Source organism: Athene noctua, chromosome 2 (genome assembly GCF_965140245.1).
Source record: "Athene noctua chromosome 2, bAthNoc1.hap1.1, whole genome shotgun sequence".
Taxonomy (NCBI): Eukaryota; Metazoa; Chordata; class Aves; order Strigiformes; family Strigidae; genus Athene; species Athene noctua.
The window spans coordinates 93,174,448-93,197,519 of record NC_134038.1 but is presented as its reverse complement, the minus strand read 5'-3'; the positions used below and the strand labels follow the sequence as shown (position 1 = coordinate 93,197,519).

Sequence of the window (23,072 nt, the reverse complement as noted above, 5' to 3'; positions counted from 1 at the left end):
GTGAAGGAAACTTCTGGTTTCTTATGTGTGTAATGCACATTTACTCCTAGTAAGCTTGTTTAGTGAGGCTTCTTCAGAGGAATGAATTGCCAGGGAAATACACCAGGGATTCCCCTGTTAACATGTGGGCGTTCAGTAAAAAAAGTCTCAAAAGCTTGCTTCTACTCCTATGTTCTGCCCCTACCAAGCACAGGAATCAAGTTGCTTTTGAGACTTGAGGTGCTTTCTAGGTGTTAAATTTTTGCCTGGACTGTGAGAATTTTACTTTGGTCCATTGACTTCTCCAGAAATGTCATCTCCTATAGAACCGGTTACTAAAAGTTAATTCTTTAGAAATCAAACCTTCCCTTCCTGTCCTGTTCCAGCTAATTGTCTTAGGCTAAGTGTTTTTAAGAAACTAACCTCCAGTGGTCAGGCTGTTAATGGTAGTAATGCAGAAGCCAGATAACCTACTAAGAAAAGAAATCTACATGGATCTTTATTACATTTACATTGCTAAAGGCAAGAAATGTTAAGATGTTTCTTCCTAACTGATGTGGATGCTTTCTTTTTAACCTTTTTAATGTTTGTGGAAGTTTGACAAGCAACAAATGAATATGTAGATATGGTGGTATAACTCTGTCCTCAGCTTAGTTTTGGATTATTCAGCTTGCTATTGCTGATAGGGGCACTGTACTGGTTCTTTTTCCTGTGGTGTTATCCCACTGTGAAGATGATGCAGTTCAAGACCCACCTTTAAGCTGGGAGATGTAAAAGCCAGATATCATGTAATAAATTGTCTTGAAGTAACTGTTCAGTCCAACAAATAGGCTGCAAATCAACACATTTGTCAAGTGCTTTCCTGTTACAGATGATAATCAACTGTTTGTGGTTAATGTAAGACTTGCCATTCTTCTTTGTGTCTGGCACTAGCCACACAGCTAACTGGTCCTCGGTCTTAGTTTTCATGTAAATGTGGTTTGTACCCTAACTTTGAAAATTAATTTAGGTAACTGTGTTTGCTGGAGCCAGCATAGACCCTGATACCGTAGGGTTGTTGAGGAGTATGTTTTTCCTTTTCTCTCACTCCAGGTGAGGAGGGGTCATGGTTCTGTAGAGCAGCACTAATTCTAAGCTTGGCTATTTCTCTACTTATTTTCATGAATGCCTGTAAATGCTTACGCTTGAGAGTGTTTCAGCAGACCGAGTGTCAGCAATAAGGAAGGGTGAATAAAACTGAGTGAATGGAATTCACTGCTAGCTATATTTAATACCTTGCAAAGGTGTTATGCTCATTCACAGATATTTTTTCAAACCAAAATATCAAAGTGTTTAACCAAAACTTGTTCTAGACTATTGAAGTGAATTCAGTGGTTCTTGGAGCTTTGCTGTTGACCAGATTTTTCTAGAGAGGAAGAGAAAAGATAGGTGTATGAGAAGATTGGGATGTTGTCAATCCAGCCCTAACCAAGTTTCATTTGACTGAATCAGTTCAATCTCAGATAAGTGCTCCTTCGTTGTGCAATAGCAATGCCTCTTGCACACACATCTCATTTGTCTTCTGAGTTCATTTATGTAAAGCTGCTTGTGCCCCCTAGGAAGACCTGAATGCCATAATTTATTAGAATTCAGTCACTGAAAATGTTTTGGAATGGCAGTCTGAGTAGAAATGCATTGGTAAGGCTTCATCACTTTTCTCCACTTATCCCACATACTTGATCAGTTTCTTGAGAAACATAAAATTCTGAGTTGACATGCCATCCTAAAGCTTGGGGTTGCATTGTGCCCTTGAAAGTTTCCAAATAAGTCACTCAGGTCTTCTCCAGCTGTGTTCTACATGTTGTATCCAGTGATGCAAGAACTGCCTTGGAGAGGGAGTCCTGGGCTTTGAGATCCCTGTTTTTAGATATTTCAGCTTAGACATCGTTGCCTTTGCAAGTTCTACAGGTACTGTCACTCTATTGAATCGCTGTTGTCCTCCTCCAGGTCTTGAGTGTTTATAGTATCAGCAGCTGCACTGTCGGGCAGGAAGGGAAGCTTCCTTTTATGTGGGTATTCCTGATTTTTGTGTGGCTGTTGGTGCTGGGTTGAGGTTTTTTTCTTTTACCCTTGTGGTGTAATATTCAACCTGAGAGGGGAAACATCTTGAATACAGGACGTTGTGTTTCATGGGTGTTGAGCGCAGTGTGCTTTTAGGTTTGTCTTTGCTAGTAAGGCTGATACTGACTGCCCCTTAAAAAGCTCTTTGTGTTGCACACATTGCTACTGCTTCTGAGCTTAAATTGCAAGAGTACTCAAAGCCACAGTGATCTCCAGCTCTGTTGAACAAAGAGGTGCTGCTTGCACCTGTGATAAATTGCAGGCAGCCCCAAAGGCTTTGCAGTCTGAAAGGCAGAGGCAGAGTGAGAACTTGGGACTGGGTGATGCTGCATATTTACTGAGGTAAGGACAGCTGCCCAGTTACTTTTCTTCAGACTTGCCCTGCTTAAAATGAAAAGGCATGTGTAAAGGATAATGAAAGTACAAACTTTAAGGTTTGTAAACTGAGCCTTCTCCACATTTTCTCTTCCACGGCTTCAAAAAAGGTGGGCTGTAGGCAGGGGTTGGCTGACACCCTGAATAAGGGCAGGCAGAACGGGTACTGCAGTCTGAGGGGATGAGACTGGAAGGAGCTGAAGAAGCCATGGCTTCAATTGAGGATTTTTTCATAACATCCAAAGGTAGAGATTTCTTGTTGCAAAGAAGAAAGTCACAACATTTAGATGTCTCCCAGTACATGGTTTGAAGAGGGAGGTGACGTAGAAGTTAAGTGTAAGTTTAAGTAGCGGGTAGTGGATGCCTCTGTGAGAGACAGTTTACCTTGAGAACTGTTCTTGTGGTCGTGCTGAGTTTCATCTAACATCGGAGCATATGCAAGGACATGCAAGGTCAAGTTACTAGTTCAAAGAGGAATAAAACACAAACTTAAATACAGACTTGACAGTCATCAGAATAAAGAGTTTGTTAATGTTTATCACACCATAGTACATAAGATACCAGTTTCTTCTGCAGATGGAGTGGAGAATAACTGTGCTAGTGAGTATTGTATTTCATTGGCATACACTAACTTTTACCTTGTAAGACCTGTATTTGGTTCTAAATTCTAGCAACAGCGTTAAATGAGCTTTCAGATACATTTCTCTCTAAGTAATGATTTTACTAACTGGAGCACTTTCTTTATTCCCCTTCTGTTTTCAGGGCAAGGCATTTCAGAGAGAGCATCAAATTTATCCATGAGTGCCGACTTACAGGTGAAGGCTGCCTAGTTCATTGGTATGTATGCCACTTGCCAAAAACCTTCCTGAGGATTTCTCTACCTTGGTTTGGATGTTCATCATTTTAATAAGTTAGTGTTCATCTCCACTTTATAGCGAAATGCCCTTGGACTGAAATGCCCCCTTTATTTGAAGAGCCCCAGAAGATTTGTGAATGCTATTAAAGCCTCATGCTAGGACTTTTGAGTCACTGAGGTAGGCAGCTTCCTGGAGATAAAAGGAGCCCAAGAAATTCTTCTTGACCTTCTCTTCTTATCAAACCTTTTTGTAGTACTGATTTGACTAAAGATGCATTGACTGGAGAGGTATTACTTATTTCCCATTATTTTAATCACTGTGTTTCTAAAGATGATTTCCATAATCCTAGTGATTTGATTAGTTTCTATAATAGCTATTTTGGTGACTTCAGAGTTGTTAAAAAAAAATTTCCTCTGAACAGAAATTGATTTTTTTTCCCCTTCTTTTTTTCTTTAAACTGCTGAAGCATTCAAATGTCGCATTTGTTAATAGCAAGTTTCTGATTGGAGAGGTGCTCCTGGGACTGTAGAGAATACAAGAAGAAATCCCACCCTGGGTTTTTTCTTGCTCTCTCCTATTGGTTGTAGTCTTTGTGCTGTATGTCCAAGTTACATATTTGAGTCTATATCTGGGCATGAGAGTCATCTCATGATTTGAACACTGGACTTGTACAAAGGCCCTGAGCAGAAATCCTCAGTTTGCTACTGACTCATGATAGGGCTGTGCATGAGTCATTTGGTCAGTCTCCATGTATGTAAGCCAGGGATAATTTGTCTGAATTCTGGTAGAGTTTTAAAAATCACATACTCAAATTTGTGAAACATTGCAAGAACATAAAATGTTCTTGAAATGCCAAGTGAAAGAATCTGGTACAAATGTAACTTAAACACATTCATTATACTCGCAATAGTAATAGTTGAGAGTTTTGTCCAGTGCTGTCAGACAAGTAATAGTGAATGATTCTTATTTTATCCTAGTGTTTCACGTGGCAGAACTGGAGTCTTGAGAGTTGAAGTTGCACAATGCATGGATCGCAGAAGGAGGAGAAGAGCTCAAGCAACCAGACATATGCACTTAAACAATTCAGTTAAAGTCCATTTTGGTGCCATGAAATTGAAGCCTTTATTCATGGTGGAGAGGGAATGGTCTTATTTCACTGCTCTGATCTATATAGGCATATGAAAGGGTGTGACTTATTTCTAGCTTGTTAAAAACCAAATCTAACTTAGGACATGTACAGTATCCCCTGGTTTTGTGAAGACTTAATGCTTATTTCTTCCTTTGCAGTCTCATATGAATTACCATTCAGAACCCACTTTCTTGATCTTGTCATAGATTTGTTTTGATGTGTTTGAAAAAGCAGCACCAAAACCTTTTAACTCAAATACTGTAATATTTCTTCCTGGTGGCAAGCAACACAGTGGTCTGCTGTGATGTTGGAAAGTGATGCTTTTAACTATGATAGGTGAAGTACAGCACTACTTCAATTTATTGCACCGCCTTTCTCATGCAGCCTTGCAGGTGTCTCTAGGAGCGTAACATTGGTGGTTGCCTACATCATGACCATCACAGACTTTGGTTGGGAAGATGCACTGTCTGTTGTCCGTGCAGCGAGATCCTGTGCCAATCCTAACATGGGCTTCCAGAGGCAGCTACAGGATTTTGAAAAACACGATGTTGATCAGGTAAATTAACTACAGACAAATGAGCTGTGAAACGCAACCCCAAGTCTCAGATCACGGGCTACTTCTCATTATTTTGAGGCGTGGGTGGTTTATGTGAGTCCTTGTTTTTGCTTGGAGGGAGTGGCTTCTTGGCCAAGCCTGCTCCACTGGGGAGGTGTAGATAGAAGTGAAGGTATTGGGGAATGCGGGATGGGATAAGAGATGAAGCCAACATATAAACACCTCCTGTCCAGCTATGCTCTAAATCCAGTGATTGCTTCATGTGTGCTAAGACACAGTACAAGACTGACACCTTTAGAGGGCTAAAAACTAGAGTGTTCTGCTCAGGATGCAGTAGAAGGACCACACCAGTTGCATAAAAATAGTGGGTTTCCCCCCTACACATTCATTTGGAATAGTAAGCAGGAAAGAAATCATAATCAGAAATCTACTATCCAGGAGTTAAACTAGGTTCCATTATGACTTAAGAGTCATGTTCCCCCTATCTTCTGTGGCTTAGACTTAATAAATTTTCTGATGTGTAAAACAGTCTCAGGTCTGACCCTTTTTTTCTTCTTAACTTTTTGAAGGCTTTGTATACCTAGAAGAATTGAGGCAGCAGTAAGACTGCAAAGTGGTTTTCATAAAACAAAAACTAGTTTCTTACCCCTGAATAGAACCATCCCACGCAAAAGACTTGCTCCCCGTGGGTGATCAGTGACTTCCACTTATGTTAACAACCTAATCTGGCCATCATCTCCATTTTCCATTGCTCAGCATATTGCTGTTCTCTGGGTTTTTGTGCCTATTGTGCTTATTAAAAATTGGCAACAGCAGAGGCAAACCAAAATCAGAAAGCAAAATACATGAGGCAAAGGATGTTGATTATTTTAGATTTTATTCCATCCCGTCATTCTTCTGCAGAAAGTTCAGAGTTTAGAAATTACCATTTGTTTTGCATGATGCAGCTTGCAACTGTAAATATTTGTGTTTTTTTAATATTTAACTGAATGTTTCCTGGATCGTTTGGAACTGGTGTAAATGATAAGAGTAACCGATTTTTAAGAGACAAAAGTCAGAGGGGGACTTTCCAGACTTGTCTCCTTCCTCCCTTACAGTCATTTCTACTCTAATTGGTCTGGGCTAACAGCAATGACAATTAAGGCTATATGCAAATAGCCTGATAAAGACAGTAACGTCTCTCTTTTTTTCATCCACCATGGACGGCACATTCTGCCTTTTTTTCACTGAGGGGGAGGCAGTAGGTTGTAAAAAGAAATATCCACCTGTAGTCGCTGGCTGGGCTGTAGTTTCCTACTGTCTTTTAACAGCAACCACATCCTTAGCAGGTGTCTGTTTACACACCTGATTTCAGTGGAATAATGCCATCTGCCAAGGGTGTGAACTCTTTTCTGATTTCAGCAGCATGGGTGTTTTGCTGTGCCACTATAGGGTGGTATCCTGTGGGGTTTCTGGAATGGGGTCCTCTTGATCTTAGTTTTACAGGAAGGCGTTTAGTCGCTAAGGTCACAATATGGTTTGTACCAATTCCAAACTCCCACATGGTAGCCTGAGGTTTCAGATTTGTCTCGGTACCTTATGATTTTTTGGGAATGGGAGGGAGTAACTATGTTGAGGTCTTGTCTCCCAGCATCCTAGTAAACGATCTTAATGGATAAAGCTGTCCATGAGCCCCAAACAGAACAAAGCTCTGAAAGTTAAGGCTTCAAAAATGAATATTATTCCCACTGTGACAGAATGGTTGGGGTTCATGTTTGCTTGCTGCTTCTGCAGAAAAGAGCAACAAGATTGCCAGGAATGACTAAATGGACTCAGATTATTCAACTGGCAAAGAAATGACAGAGAAGGATGTGATAAGGTCTGTAAAGTTGAATGCGATCAAGCAAACAGGTGTGATTTCTACTCTTCCCTGTAATGTGAGATGGAGCTATCAATTGGCAGGTCCTAATCAAGGAAGAGGAGGAGTTTTTATATAATATGTACTTATGGAGTTTGTTGGCATCCAGATATCTTGTGGTAAAAAAAATGGATTCAAAAAGTGATCTCATGGTAGAAAAATTAATTTGTTGCTATCTAAAACAAAGATTCTGCCTCAGTCTCTGAAAGTATCTGAGCTGAAAATTGCTGGAAGCTGAGGAAATGACCAGGGGAAGGGTCCCAGCATTATTGTCCTGCTGTTGCCTGATTCTTTTCTCAGCATTTACATCTGGCTACTGTCATACCAGGATACAGAGATGGACTGACCTTCAGCTGGACTTGGTTCATCTGTTACCATGTATCATATTCAGTCATTCATGTCAGTAACATATTAGGGTCCTATACTATAGCTTTTAAAGCTCCTGGACCTTTTCTTTCCAGAAGATACCTTTCCTGATATTTGCAGTACATTTTTAACTGCTGGTGTTTGTGGGCTCAGGATTAAAAAAACCCCAGTATGAGTGGTTCACTTTCTGATTTTCAGCCTTCTTGCAGCCTGTTGTGACTTGGGCAGGTTAGATGATCGTATTAGCTTCCACACTAATTCATCTTATTGTTTGTATATGCAATGGGAAGAGGGTGCTTTTAAGTCCAGGATGTCCTTACCCAGTGGGTGTTCCTTACTCTGTATTACTCCAGTCAGCTAAGCTGTTATACAAGTGTGTAATTTTAGGGATGTAAGGGATCTCGGTGATTTCAAATGTGTGTTCCTGTGCCTATGTATTCTGTGCTGCTATTGAAGGACATGTAGTATTTGGAGCTCTTTTTGTGTTCTTAAAGGCTCTTGAAATTCTGTAGGACAAGAGGGAGTATTCTGCATCAGTCTCATGTTATTGTCTCATCGTATTGTTCAATTTCTGCAGTTCAGGCAGTGGCTGAAAGAAGAATATGGGGAAAACTCTTCTCAGGATCTGCAAGAAGCCAAAAATCTTCTGAGCAAATATAAAGAGCAGGCAGAATTGCAGCAGAATACTGGAGGAAGACAGTGGAATAACAACTTCTCATCTGTGCCATCTCTCTCATACAGCAACTACACAACAGAGACCTAATCGCAGGAGGTTGATTTTTTTTTTTCTACCTTTGAAAAATATCTTGCCATAATTTCCATCCCATCTTCAAGACTCTCAGCAGTAATCACAAATAGTTGATTTGTAGAAAGCTTCTTGATGAAAATACTACATTATGTGTGTGTGTATGAGTGTGTTTCACACAGTTTCATAATTTGGGCAGGATCAAGCTCTCTGTATGTCCAGAGACATGATCCAATTACTGTGGCTGATCCAGTCTGTCAGCCAGCCACAGCTATTATCCCCGTATGTCCACATTGCGTGGCATTTGCTGTGAGGTTAGCTCAACTCCTTTTGTTGTAGGCTAGCAAAGGGCTCTGAGAGATGAAGTCTGGTGATTCAAGCTGTGGCAGTTTGACATCTCTGCACTATTAACGTAGTAAAGATGTTATTGCACCTGAAGAAGGAAACTCAAGTCTGTGTCTCTGCTGCTCCTGTTCACAGTCCATTGGCAAGTAATACCGCAGAGGTGGGCTTGAACTTGAATGCTGGGCTGCAAACAGGGGCAGGTGAGATACGGGCGTGTGTACCTTTCTGCAAACAGTAGCATCTAGGAGAGAAGTGGGACAGACAGCTCTGAGTAATAACATCTTCAACTGCCACAGTTGTACTTGCTTCAGTGCACGTGAGACAGAGCTGTTGGCAGAACTGCCACAGACCAAGAGCACCAAGACTGTTACCACAGCTCAGCTGATGTGCAGTGATTTAAGCCGTGGTCCCTTGATCGTGCATCTGGTCTCCCAACATAAGCTTTTCTGGAGAGTAGTTTATCCAGTCTCCAGTGCGGCTGGACTTCATTCCCCGTGGAACACGTGCCTCTTCAACACACGCCCCTGCGCACATGATAACGTGTCTCCAAAGAGTGGGCTCGGTGTGAGTGTGAGCACCTGTTTCTTTGCTTGTGCTGTGGTTTGCTCTTTGACTTCAGCTACCTCAAAAAATGCTGTTCTTGTCATTGTGGTTGTAAATGCAACCTTGAAAATTGCCTTGTGTAATCTTAATCTGACACTGAGTGAAGTAAGTGGGTGTGTGTGTGAGAGTGTATGTGTGCGCATGTATATTTCACAAATGTCTGTGTTTGAAAAGTTTTGTTTTCTTTTAAAATTGCCCATATTTCTCACTGGTTTAAAAACTGAGTTGTTTGAATTCAACTTTCTGCCATTTAAAAACCACTATATATTTTGCTGTGATCAGATTTGTAGGAATGCATTTGTAAAATATTTTTAAACTAGGTTAAAGCTAGGGGCCATATTCTGCTCTTGGTAACATTGTGTGTTTCTGGAATGGAGCCATTGCCTGGCTCAAGTGTATTCTAAGAGTGTAACTTCAAATGTGTCGCCAGAGATGCTGGGTGGTGTATTGATTTCTGGTGGTGTAATGGGGGGTGGCACTGATGCCAAGATGATGGTTTCTTGTCTTTGACTCAGAGGATGGAAGGCCTAATTTTCTTGAAGATTTCAGAAAATAAAAAATGCCTCCCAAACAGCCAGGATAGAAAAACAAAACCAAACCCCTTCAGTTGTTTAAATGTGGTGTACATCATGCTAAAAGCTGAGCACTGAGGGAGAAGCAGTCAGCATACTAAATAGACTGTTGTCTCTTTCAGTTTCTTCAGTACTCTGACCTCCCATCCCTTCACAAGATTCCTCTTCATGTGATTTCTTGCTTGCTTTGGGTGGCAGTGAATTCTTTGGATGGGAGCAAGGCTTTTGGGGTCAAGTAAGCTCTGGCTGTTAAATATCTGCTGTTAAATATCTTCAAAAAAGAAAATGTTATGGCTTGTGAAATACAGATCTTGCCTATCAATAATTGCCAAAAAGGAAAAAAGGGAATGGGGTGGAACTGGCCTGACCGTTTCATCTGAATTCAAGCCTACATCAGGGTTCTCGTTGCACTAAGTGCTTTAAGTGAACACAAGGAGAGCAGGATAAGCATGTCTGTGTGGCAGTAAGGGATGCTGTTGTATTTGGGAAAGGTGCTGGAATTGGCTTTATTTTCAGCCTTGCAGCTAAATGAACCACTGCCTATTTGGTACATCCAGCAACTGCTCTGTGTTTGCCTGGTAGAAGTATTTAGCTCTTCTTGAAGATGTTGATCTACAAATAATTGGTTGTTTAGGAATTCCCATACAGCAGTGCCCATGTTGGCAGTCCCCTCTCTGCTCTGAGGGTAGCATGTGGTAATTGGAAAATGCTGTCCTCCGTAACAGGGTCTGAGACATGTTCAGGATGCTGGTCCATTTGTCCAACCCTTGATTCATAATAGGATATGTGGTGCAACTTCAGCCCGTCCCCAAAGGGCAGGTTTGTCAGAAGCATTCTGCCTGTGCTCTTGGAGGTATTCAGTCCACCCCTCCTGTAGCTGACTGACAACGCTATGTATCCCATAGCACTTCTGGCACTCTTGTCTTTGTGGTAGTAACCCTGTGAGTGCTGGTAAAGTGTCAATTCTTTTTTCTGTTAGACAAATACAAGGCAGAATGGGAGACATCTATTAATATTCATGTGTCCAAGATTATTCTGTACTGAATTTTTTTTTAATAGTTTGGTTATCACCAAAGGGTCAATCCCACAAACAGCATTTTTTTAGAACTGAATTCGACTTTAGGGCCCTATAGCCACTTCAGTGTGCATTATGCTGCAGCTCAAAAGCAGATACAGGGTAAAGCAGGAAGACACAGGGAGTGCCATATTGTCAGAAAGTATATGTGCTTCTCTCTTTTTAAAAGCCAAAAGAGGTATTTTCTGTAGTCTCTTGCTTCTACATCTTGTTTAGTGGTCTGTATGTACCACATTTAAGAGTAGTAAAAGAGCAACAGCAGTCTAGGAAAATTTGAATCTGGTTTGCCCATGTAGGGAGCAGAATGATAGTTTACTCCTTCATTACCACAAGGTGTGGAAGAGAGTAGCTACAGTTCTCACCTTTGACCTTTTAGAAAGGGAGAGGAGCTAACACAAACGGAGAACTGACATGATTTGTCTTCCAACCAGTCTTTCAGTGGCAGTTTGTAGGACTTTCCAGCTATCTGGAACATGACTAGACCCCAGTTCCCCCTCTTGGTAGTTGGCCTTTATAGTGTAGGCGATGCATTCAGTTATTTTGTTTCTGTACTTCAAAATACTGTCCTCGTTTTGATGTTCACTGAAAAATGTATAAAGTTTATAACACGTTATTGGATATCCAGATTTGAAATGTATAATCGATTTTTTGGGGGCTAAACTTGATATCCATGTGTGATTATGAGCAAATGTTTAGTGTTATACAATGTAGGTAATGGGTAAATGCATTAGTATTTATTACCCTGATTTTTAACCCGGAAAGAGTTGCTTCCTTACATTTTGTGGTTGAGTGGGAAGATATGGCAAATCATATCTCTGTTTTTTAAAAAAGAGAGTAATAACATTGGTTGCTATAATGGCCACTGCCTATAAAGAAGTCAGTGAAAAATTATAGTAATTACTTCAGCTTAAAACTCTAAACCTGGTAAGCTTCTTGATTCTGTCTTCCTCTTCCTGGGCATCTTAGCGAAGCCTTGATTGCTTTTTCCAAATGTTTGTATTTAATACATTCTACAATTTTTTTATAAATAAAAGTAAATGTTAACACCTGATCTTCTTGTGTATTTCTTGAAGTCAATAATAGTGTCTGAAAGGCTTCAACTCGCTGTTTGTATCCCTGTGGGTACAGTAAGAGTACAAGACTAACTCATTTTGGTATTTAGATTACTTTTTCTCCTGCACACAGGCTTCTTGAGACTTCCCCTCTCTTCACTAAGTTCTTCCAGGTGAGTTCAAGAATCTGCAGAGCAAGCATCTCTTGATAGTAGTCCCACAAGAGGATGTTGCATGTTGCTCTCTTACTGTTGCTGGCCCATCATTGTGACAGGGTGTGTGGTGAATCCAAATTTTTTATTCTTTTGAAATATCTTCTTTTCCATAGCACACAGGTTTAGGGCTTAATTAGATGTAAAACTTAACTGGTTTACAGGCTAACAAGACACAAGGCTCTCAGTAGTGGTTTGTCAGAGGAAGCTGATGTAAGTGGCAGGGGAAAAGAAAAACTTAAAATTTACAGTGTAAGGGGGGGAAAAGCCCCATTTAAATTCCCAGTAATAACACTGAATTTCTGGTTTGACGCTACCTCTGCTAAAAGGGTAATTCTGACATTCGAACAATCAAAAAAACCTCCCAAAACAAAAAACCCACTAACCCGAAGGTATCATCAGTCATCCTAAGTAGCCAGATCTCATGGCCACTTCAGTTGTTGCTGGAGGCTGAACTGTCTGTTTGTTGAGACTTCCTCATCATGAAGGCAGACTTAGATGCTCAGGCACAGTGGATTTTGGGTCTTGTATTTTTGTCCTCTCCTCCTTCTCTCAGCACTTTTTTATAGACTTCTGGGAATGTGTGGATGTTTCCTAAGGGATCTCAGAGATTCCACTAATTAGTACTATCCTCCACTGGAATGAAGATAATGCGTCTGTAGATAGCTTTGAGTTTGCTAGATGCACCTTGTTTGTAATATGTTTCAGTTCATCCCCAGTGGAAGTGGGATGCCTCTGATTTTTTAGATGTGTGTTTTAGTCCTTTCCTGTCTTTCTATGAAAAGACTTTAAATTCAATGCAGCCTGCTATGTGAAGCTTGAATTAGCAGCGTAATTACCTCCTTTCTCCTATATGCTATCCATAGCAATGTCTTAGATATGCATGCTGTAGCATTGGTAAGACAGAAAGCATGTTTAAGATATGATCCCTTGTGAACCAGGAAAATCTCTTCAGTTGTAGAGGCTTCCCCCTAACCCCAAAGGAAAACAGCAGTTTGAAATGAAAACCACTGCTGCTTTGTCTTCCATTTGACCACTCAGCACCTCTCAAGGGCAGTTTTTTTCCAAATCACATGTAAAAATTGTGCTGCAACCATGATGCCATGTTGCTGTTCTCAGCTGTATCTCTCATTTCATTCAATATTGTATGTAACTGTTGTGAGTTCTAGAAAATGTCAGTTCTGCTTTGATTCATGTAGTCCTTTCCCACCTTGCAGGAAATTGAGGGAACTTGAGGGCAAACCCACATGTCCTTAGATGTGCTCTCAACCCAATAAGGAGTTTGGGCTTCGTCAACAAAATAGGATTCCTTCCACCTCCTCAGGAAGATTGTACAGAGGGAAAATTATTATGGTCTCTAGAAAATATTAGCACGAGGAAGATGATCTTGCGCTGTACAATGTTCCTGTAGAAACCCCTGGAGACAGAAAGCATTTGACAGAAACAGCTATTTTCACACTTTGCTCTCAGCAGAGCTTTAAATGTGGTTCTCGTTTTCCATGTGCCCTGGCTCCTCTGTGTTTTAACTATTTCATTGCTACATTTAGCTGCTCTCCAGTGTTATTTTTCTGCCCTCACCCAGGGAACAAATTCTTCTTTACACATGTTTGAATGTGTGCTTTGCTCTAGTAAATTATGCAAACTGCAGTTTACCAAAAGTGAGCAGCTTGTGAGTAGTAAGATGATTTCCTGTAGTTTCCATGTAGTTTCTAGTGTAATTATTAGGAGTAGGCACGTGATGAAGTGTGAGCAGGATGTGCCTTTTTGCCATTGAACGACTGCATAGCTCAGTCCTTGTAGGAGACTTAGTTCTGCTTGTGTGAACCGAACACATTTGCAGTAAACTGAGTAAAATTCATTTGCAAGCAGTCTCAAAAAAATGGGATTTTCAGCCAGACCTGCACCCAGTTTCCATTTTAGTTGAGGCAGTTATGAATGTGCAGGCTTTTATCCTTCATTATTCATTGAACTATGAATAGAAAGATCAGAACCAAGACATCCAAGCTACTTGAAGTGCAAAGTGTGTAAGTTGTTTGCTCCCTTGGTCATCTATTCACAGCTTTAGATCTGGGTAGATGCATTTACAAATGGACCCCTTGAAAGTCTGAGTTCTGATTCTTCTTCTTCCCTTCTTTCTCTGAAAGCAAGTTTTTATTTAATTTGTCACATACAGGACATGGGATTTTTTGCTAGAATTTCTCGAACATCTTCTCTCTTTTTTATTTTAAGTAACTGGTATTTATCCCAAAGCTCTTGAGTCAGCATAAGTGAGCGCCAATGTGTGGCTTGCAAACAATTTATTTCCTGTAAATGTGTATTAATTAAAAAAGCTTATTTATAAGGTTGCTGATTTGATTGTGTTAACAAATACAATTCTGCTTTTTGTGCATCTGTATTGTAATGGTGGTGGTGATGGTTTGCCAAGCCTGATGTGACTTCTGTGGATGTTGTCACCTGTGGCAGTCTGGCTCCTGTAGAGCACTGAATGTTTTGGAATAGTAACGCTGATCCATGACGGTATTGAACCTGACATTTGAAAAATTAGAAAGAGATATTTAAGTTTTATTTGTATGCCAAAAAGCAATGTTCATTGGTGGACCCAGCATCATATACAGGCTGCTGATTGCAAACAACTTTTTGCTTGTTTCTCTCTATTCCTCGCTTTTTCAGGCAAGGTGGGACTTTGTTGAAAGCTTGTAAACAGAGGAAAATCTGCCCTGTTTAGAGAGAGGATGTATTTGAGATGTCAGAATTATGGCTGTGTTTATGCATGCTCACTGCATATTTTCACAAGGATTGCATTTTGGAAGTCTTTGAAAGTAAGTCTGCAGCATATAATTTCCCAGCAAAATGGCTTATGTAATCACTGAATGTCTCAAAAGCAGATGACAAGGAAAAAAAAAAAAAACAACAAACCTGAGTGCTATGCAAGCTTTGGTTAAATCCTCAGGTTTTAGGCATGAGATTCTTCTGTTCTTAAGTAGCTTATTTCCTTGATAATGTCTGGTTTGCAGTGAGGCTTTTACCAGACCCGATAAAGATGTTCATTTGTCTGGAAGGTAGGATATGTCATGCAACAGCTTTTGTCCTCTGAGTAAAGACTCATTTTTGCAGAAGTCTGTAGCCTGGGCCTGTTGGCAAGTTGTGGAAGGTGCCTCTGTTGCACACAAATGAACTGGTGGGGCTTTTACTGGCTAGTGATACCATACTGAAGACCATTTGCATTTCTGCAAATCTTGGAGGCTCTGCAAGTGTACCTCTGTCATTTCTCAGCTGGGTAAGTCTGTATGATACTGAAGTTAACCATCAGTAATAAGTTTAGGTGATGAATGGGAAAAGGTTTGTCACAATACAAAACCCACCAAGGTATATTATAATAATGTACTAATTCACTGTGACTGCACTCTGGACTTTGCTGTCACTGGAAGGATCTTAAGTACTCCCTCCTTAACTGTAATTTCAAGGGACTGAGGTGGGGCTTCTGTCATGTTTAGAGTTGACCTTTGTTTCCCTGGGGTGACCACCTTACATCAAGTTGATTGCACTGGAGGAAATGTTTGTCTTGTGAGATCTTACATATTTCTAGCTGAGCTTTTCTCCCTTAGAATTATACATCCCTGATATGCACATAAATTTTCAAAATGGCATAGAAAGGATCACAAGAGAACCTGTGATGCAGTAAGACAGGCTGGGAAGTCAATAGTCCTTTTTGACTCAAAAGTCTTGCGCTTTTGGCTTACCAAGAAGGCATATTGAGATACAGCCACCTTTGTCCAATCCATAAAATGCTGGATGGAGAAGAATTTGGGATTCTGTTCTCAAATCTGCTACAACTTGCTGTGTGACTCGACAAGTTGCTTCAATTCTGGATTGGTTCATTTTTCTAGCAAAATGGGAAGAATTGTTATGACTTTCCCCAGTACAGCTCTGCGAAGCATCTGAGGAAAAGCTCTGCATCAGTGCTGGTTGTGTATTGTTAAATGGGGTATCTGTCCTCTACCTGAAGAGTCTTAAAATACCTTTGTAGCAGATTCTGAAGCAGGGCAAGGAGCCGTGGTGGCTTCTTGCTTATTCTTAACACCTCAGTCCATCTGCGTAGGAAGTGCTGTGCTGCATGGGATGGTGGTTGGGTGTTGATGGGAATAAGGAAAAATGAAGGTTTGATTACCTAGGTACCAGTTGCTGTGTTTCAAGTGAATTACATAAAATGCAGATGTCACCATTTCTATATAGACAAATGGAAGAAGTCCAGAACAATTCTGGTTGTGACTGCCCCCAACAAAATTCATCCCACAGGTGCATGTGTTGAACATAAAATCTCAGGTAAAAATTAAGTGGTAGGGACATGCAATGCTCCTGTGATGTCAAGAATGATGAAAGGGGGCAAGTGGAGGAGGAATAGCATACGGAAAAAATTAAAGCATTAGAATACCTAAAGGTAACGTGGTGAGGGCTGGTGATACGTGTGCTGAGATATGTTCCATGCACTGCAGGAAAAAGTATGCAGGCAAAAAGAAAAATGAAAGGGAATCTCTACTGTTTCTTATACTTTGGATCTATGGTTATGACGACAGAAAAAACTGATGTCCTGATTTTCCCCTAGACTTGTTCTGGAAAGAAAGCACATATGGAGAATACATCTAATAAAAGCTGCTCTGGCAGATGAGAACTGGAGGAGGAACAAAATTAGTGCCTCCTTGGCCAAGCTGCTGCTGCTACTTTTGGACTGTTTCATGGAAGACATGAATTTGATTCATTTCCAAAGACTGCTTGGAAACTCCAGGCAGCAGAGGAAGGGACTCCCCCTTGATTCCGCTGTTTTTCTCTGAATGCATTGCAGTTGTGTGAAATGCAGTCAGCGCTGCTTCTCAGGTCATTTCGGGGGGGAGGTCAATGCATGGGGACTGACCCTCCATTCCTCCGTTTGAGTGATTTGAGAGCCTCAGTGCCTTGAAACACACTGAACTTCAAGCAGGGTTGGGGAACTTGCAGTGCCTGCTGTGGGCACCTCAGTTAAAAAGGAAAATTCCCTTTAACTTCAAACCAGAGTAGATCCAAATCGCATGTTGGAGAAGCTTCTGTCTTTCTGCTGATGGCCAAGGTCTCCTTGATCTCTCCATGGTTGCTTCTAGTGCCAAGCTGGGTGCTTAGGACTGTTGTAGTCCCTCCAAGCCTCTCTCCCTCCCTTCAAGACTGAGTGAAGATGGATGCTGAACTCCATGTGGTTCATTCATTCAACCAAGTCAAGCAGTTTTATCCATTTTAATTTGAAGCACATATTTTAGGATGGTTAGAAACTAATAGATGATTTACCTAGCTGAAAATAACCTATGTGAGGAACCAGGTTGCGGAAATAGCCAAGGTAAGAGTAGGGAGAGCATGGTTTGGTGAGTGCTCTGAGAGTAATTTACCAGCTCTGATGGGAAACAATAATGGGGAGGAAGATACAGTAATCAGTGAATCAATCCACATGGCTCATTTAAAAATGCATCTTTTTTTGTGGCTTTGGTTACAAGAATGCTTTGTGGGCTGCAGAAGAAACACAGTAGTAGTTGTTTTAAACAAGCCACATTTGAATTTCACATTTCATGAAGTCCCGTGAACCTCTGAGCAAGAGTATTTCCACCCATGTGTGTGCTAGGGGAGAGGGAGGGCAAATGGGCAGCGGATAGTTTAAGCAAGTGGTTGCAATTAAAGCAAGCAGGGGCTAGATTGCAGTTAAGGGGTTATGTTTATTTGAGAAGGGACAGGAGGAGATGCTAGAAACCCTATCTCAATAGAAGCTACCAAAATGATGCCTGAAGGAAATATTTGACAACGAAGTGGCATGTAATGACCATCTTCTGGGAAACTGCAATAAATATGGTAGTGTCTCCATCACCTAGAGTAAAACCTGCACAGTGATGACAGTTGCCTGCCTGAGCATCCCAGCTGGCCCTGTGCTTTGACACATAGCGTGCTCTGGCTTCCCAGAGGGCTTATGAGCTCGGACGTAGCCAGGTCTGAATGCACAGAGCCCATCCAGGGCCAAGGTAACAATCCTGCCCAGCTCAGCCTGAGCTGAGCACAGACCCATGCCATGGTTTACTGATGAACTGGATAGGTTGTACCCCAGGCAACGGGAGTTGATTGTGCATTGGTAATATTGAACATGCTCTGTTTGGGAGAGAATTAGCCTGAAGGACCTGGAAGGGAGGATTTAAACATTGAGTGCAATCCTAAGATAAGCCTTTAATGCACTTTTTCAGAAGTTAATGATGCTTTGGGCAGTTTTGTTTCTGAGCCACCGTTCAAAGGTAGGTGATCAATATTCTTGGTCTGTTGCATGTTGTTGCAGCTTTAGCAAACAGAAGCTTCACATTTCAGGGATGATTTTTATCAGGCCCTGCAGATGCAAAGTCATTCCTGGAGGGAAGTCACAGAAGTCAGAAAAAGGAAGACCTGTGTTATGATATACCTCCCCTTCCACCTGTCAATTATAATCAGATGTGGGAAGACTTTACGAAGATCACATTCTAGAGAGGGGTAATTTATTTAAACAAGACTACTGATAGAGTATAGCCTAATCTTAAGGTTTCAAAAGAACTTCCAGCAAGGTGATGTGTTTAAAATCATCCTGACATCTGATAGTTTGAACAATAAACGTGACAGTTGTTTGACTTATGCAAATGGCTGCTATGATAATCTTTGAAAGTAACGCATAAAATTTAATGGAAAAAAAAGGTTCACAGTCATTGTATGACTTCAGGCTGTCATCAAATTTCTTTTTCCTACAGTCTTCTAGAGCTTTGCACCAATGATTCTCAGTTTGTTTCACTGTTGGTGTGTTGGACAGTCACGGTGCATGCTTGTGAAGACCCTGAAGGTGAACAGTCAAACAGATAACCCGATCTTAATGGGGTTTGTAGTGGCCTGGCTCAGTGAAGGTAAGAGAAAAGCACAATGATGTTTTTAGAGGAAAGCCAGGCAAGGCTTTGATTTTGGTCTGTTGGTTTCCTGTTGCTTTATCACAAGGGGAAATCTCTACAAGCAAATAGCGGCACCTGTGGGAGCTGGAAGGAAGATTATGAGGAACTTTAAGGATCTGCATAAGTTTCCTAAGAAAGATGCAGTGAGGTAGAGTTAAGTTTTTATTCTGGATTTTCTGACAGGGCAGAAAAGATGGCTAATATGTGTAAACATCAAGATGAAAGGAAAAGGACTCTTCTTTGAAAATTACATTGACTAGTATTTGAAAATTGCATTGGCCAGTGCCCAAAAAACCCCTAAAACCACCTAATATTGAAAACACAGTGACTAACCAAACTGATGGTTTTAGTCCAGAGGGCATAGACAAACTGGCCTCTAGTGAACTGTACTTGGTAGTGCAATGGTTACAGCACCATTGTAATACTTTTGAGGAGCAGGAATATGAGGAGAGAGCATGAATGCATCAGCAGAGAAGCTGTAGAACTTGCAGACTTAGGCTACATGAGCCCATGCTGACACCTGATGTTCTCCTGAGCAGTGAAAAGATAGGCCCAGCTTTCCATTCTTTGTACTGAGATTTTGTACCTTAAAGTCCTGCCTATGTGGAGGAGTGAAAGAAAGCCAAAAATGCACCTGGGAGATGATGTTGCAGGTGGACAGCCTCTGTTCCCTTAAGCTCTGAGGAGCTTCACTGAAGTGTGCACTGAGCTGAATAGTTTTTTCTCAGTTCTGCAGATATAACATTGATTCCTTTGCTTGTGCGGTTCAGTGTCACCAACAGTTATCCTCATCCCGAGGAGCACTGGAGGCACCTACACTTCTTGTCAATCCTGTGCGCTGTAGCTGCTTTGTGCATTCATGAACTGAAGATGGAGGTGACTCTCTGTTGCTTCTGTGCCCTCTTTATTGCTTTTCCATGCTGGAACACCCTATTCTGCCTTATGGACCTTCCTTGAATGGCCTCTGTGCACTGGAAATGTGAGGTTAATATTTTAAAGTGTAAATTTATAGATTGGAAGTTCCCAAAAGGATCCTTTCAAGCTCTGGTGAGCATCAAAATTTTGGGAACTTCGTTCAAGAGGACCTGTGAGGGAAGAGGAAAGAATTGGTACCAAGCGGAGCTGGAGCAGCTCTTGTAATATAGGTTCCCAAATGATCCTCAGGCATCAATAATGATGTTCTTGAGTTCCCTGTCAGATGTTTCTTTTTTTATCTAATGAGGACAGCTTGTACTGCTTCTTCTCCAACAATACATGATATGATCCTCATCCAGTCCTTGGAGCTTTCCCAGGACTTTATCTGACTATCCAGTGTGGAAATGCACACCTATCCCAAACATAGGATTACTGGAGTATCTAGTCACTATTTCTCAACATATTGAGATGCATTACACACTAAATGGGTATTGGTCTAGGTTTCAGAGTGGAGTTTAGGGGGATAGGGAACAACAATGAAACTGTGTCCTGAGATTACTGCTAGTAATATGGTGCTGCCAGTGCTGTGGAGGCTTGGAAGTAACCGTGCCAGTAAAGTCCTTACCTGAGAGATGCCTCGGAAGCCCCGATATGTGTGCCTTTTCATGCTGAGCATTTACCATTACTCAAGAAGCACTGTTCCAGCAGGGAATTTTGTCTGCAATCCCTTTAAATGCTGTTGTCTGTCCTTTTCAAATAGTCTTTTAAAAAGTCATTGCCTTGCAGCTGGGGAGGGAAACTTCATAATTTATGGCTGCTCAGGCAGTATAGCAGCAGGCGGCCCCTTGCATTGGCAGGACCGCGACTGTCTGTCTCTGCAACAGGCAGCTTCTGGCCCAGATGCTTTGCCCCCAGTGAAGCCAGGAGGGAAACTCCTCCTGAGCTCAGTGACAGTAGGATCTGGCTTTTGGTGCTTTGAGTAGCAGTTTGTTAAGGTCACCAAGTGCCCATTTCTTTCTTTTTCTTTTTTTCTTTCTCCTTCTCAAGGCAGCCAGCTGCAGCACCAGTGTGGTGGAAAGGCTAATGCAGTAAGAAAGAGATGTAACAGGATTTTGCTTTACATGAGATGAAATCGCATTGCTTCTCTACTTCTCATACCATTGCACTGTCACAAATAAATTCTCCCATCTGCAAGGACTAAATGTCTATGAAAGAAAAGGGTTAGAGAAACTTTAAAACACCTGGGTTTTGACAATATGCTCTTTACAGCAACCATTGGCAGCTATTTGTATGGTCTTCAAGCAGTAAGAGCTCCGGAGCACCACAAGTGGATTTTGGAGGCATTTCTAAGTCTGGTAAATCTGAATATCCAGAGGTGATAATAAGGAGGGATGGATGAGCTGCCCCATGATGAGCCTGAGGTGATGCAGGAAAACCAGTGCCAAGTTAACCATGCCATCTTGCTCAGACCTGTGGCCCATTGTGCCTACCCACTCAGTCACAGACAGAATTACATTTGCTATAAACAAGCACAACAGACAGGTTTGCTTGCTTGTTGGTTTGGTTTTTTTTTTTTTTTAGCAGGCACCATATTTTTTTACCCAATCCACAGCAAAAGGAAAAAAAAAATTATGTAACAAAATGAGTAATGCTAAGTGGGTGAGGGAATTTCTTGGTATTTTCTAACACACAGCGCCTTCAGTAGAAGTGTGCATGGCTAAGCTTGCATCACTGGCAATGTGAAAAACTTTATTTTGCTTCAAAAGGGAAGCATTCGCCCATGCTAGTAAGTCACCCTTCAGGGTATCCTTCCTGTTCATGCTAACCAAGGGTAGCCATGCATGCAGTGATATATTTTTTTTTTTTTCACCATTAGAAAAGAGCAATCTCTACATAAGTTAATGCAATAGGCCATCCAGGCTCTATCAGATGACAACAGCTGCTGCAGCTGTTAACTCCTCAGAAGGTACTGTGGGCCAGCATCAACTGTCAGGTGAAATTCAGAGAATATTCAGAATTTTCCTGAGATAAAGTGAAACAAACCAAGGTGGACAATGCGTTTTAAAAGGGGAGTTTTTTCCATGTCACCGAAAGGAAAGCAGCCACTGTAAATTTCCCTCCCTACCTTTGCTAATCTCCCCTGGGTGTTCAAAGTACTTTGCTTCAGCCACTGTAAAGCAAGTTAGTATAAAACCAAACACTGCCTGTAGGAAACCCTCTCGATGTGTGCACACGCCCTTGCTTGTGCAAGGCTTTTCCAGTTCTCTCTGGCAGCACCTGTGCAGACTAACACCTGGTGTAAGTCTTTCTTCGGCCTTAAACTTCACTGGCTCCCAAATGCTCTTCTGACAAGACTGTCATATATGAAGTGCCACAATTGCCACGGCCCTTCCTTACATGGTGATATCCGAAGCTGCTGTGATCTGGAGTGGAGACAGGTGGGAGGAGATGTAATAACATATTGTTACTATAATTTCACATATTCACTGTTCAGGGAGACGTTTCCAAAAGCAGCCAAGTGTCTTTTTCCAAAGTGGGCACAACACTGTGAACTTTCCTTCCTGACCTCTGACAACACTTCAGCTTTTGTGTGTGTTCCACATTTAATAGCTTTATCCTCTGTCACTTGGGTGTTTTCTTGCTCTTTGCAGATTATGGTATGCTCTCAGCATCTTTGGAAATAAAGCTTTATGAGCACTGTGCTGCTGGGCTCTCTGAGGATGGAGAAGCATCCCTGAGCCTCCCTCCATCAGGTTTCACTGGCCATGGGGGAGAAGCGTGCCTCGTGGCCAGCTGAGGACCAATGCAGCCGTTGCTCCCTGCCAGCCCCCACGAGTAGCCTGCTCTTTGGAGAGCACCTGCACCTCCAGCTTTTGCCTCCTCCTTTGCAGGTTTGCATGTGGCCGGCTCCTGAGTGGGGCACGACGCAAAGCGAGCGATGGGGAGCGTCGCTACAACCTTCTTGTTCCACCCAGCCCCATGCCTGGGGGGATCAAGCATCAGTGAGGAGAAGCCTGATTATGCTGCCTCTTCCACCCTGCTTCATGGTAGGGAAAACACACACCAGGCTGCTCTAGGCTGAAAGGCAGTGACGTCCCAGGAGGGATAGGTTACTTCCAGCAATTTATTAAAACTTTATGGCATCAGGCACTCTTCATGCTCCCATTCTCTCTCATCTATAAAGGCACCTGACAAGGAGGAAGGTAACAGAAATGTCCCAGCTGTCACAAGACTGTAGAAAGACAATTTTCCTCCTGTAAGAGCTTGCACCGAAGGCTCCACCTCGGGCAGTTGGTGTTTTGTGCTGCCCCATGATCCAAGCGCTG

The 23,072-nt window shown here is 41.7% G+C and overlaps 1 protein-coding gene across 3 annotated transcripts in view; it reads left to right on the top strand.

Annotated features, from left to right (window-relative positions):
* The window catches only part of DUSP22 (dual specificity phosphatase 22), a 44,548-nt gene extending 32,897 nt beyond the window's left edge, over nucleotides 1-11,651 (top strand). For 2 of the 3 annotated variants that reach the window (XM_074899595.1, XM_074899594.1), the window contains 3 exons: nucleotides 3,217-3,291; nucleotides 4,825-4,996; nucleotides 7,837-11,651. In XM_074899595.1, coding sequence (XP_074755696.1) covers nucleotides 4,871-4,996; nucleotides 7,837-8,022 — 312 coding nt within the window. In that variant the 5' untranslated portion in view covers nucleotides 3,217-3,291; nucleotides 4,825-4,870 and the 3' untranslated portion in view covers nucleotides 8,023-11,651. Of the gene's footprint in view, nucleotides 1-3,216; nucleotides 3,292-4,288; nucleotides 4,997-7,836 lie in introns of all 3 variants that reach the window. The other variant, XM_074899596.1, reaches the window with a different exon arrangement.
* The last annotated feature ends 11,421 nt before the right edge of the window (nucleotides 11,652-23,072 follow it).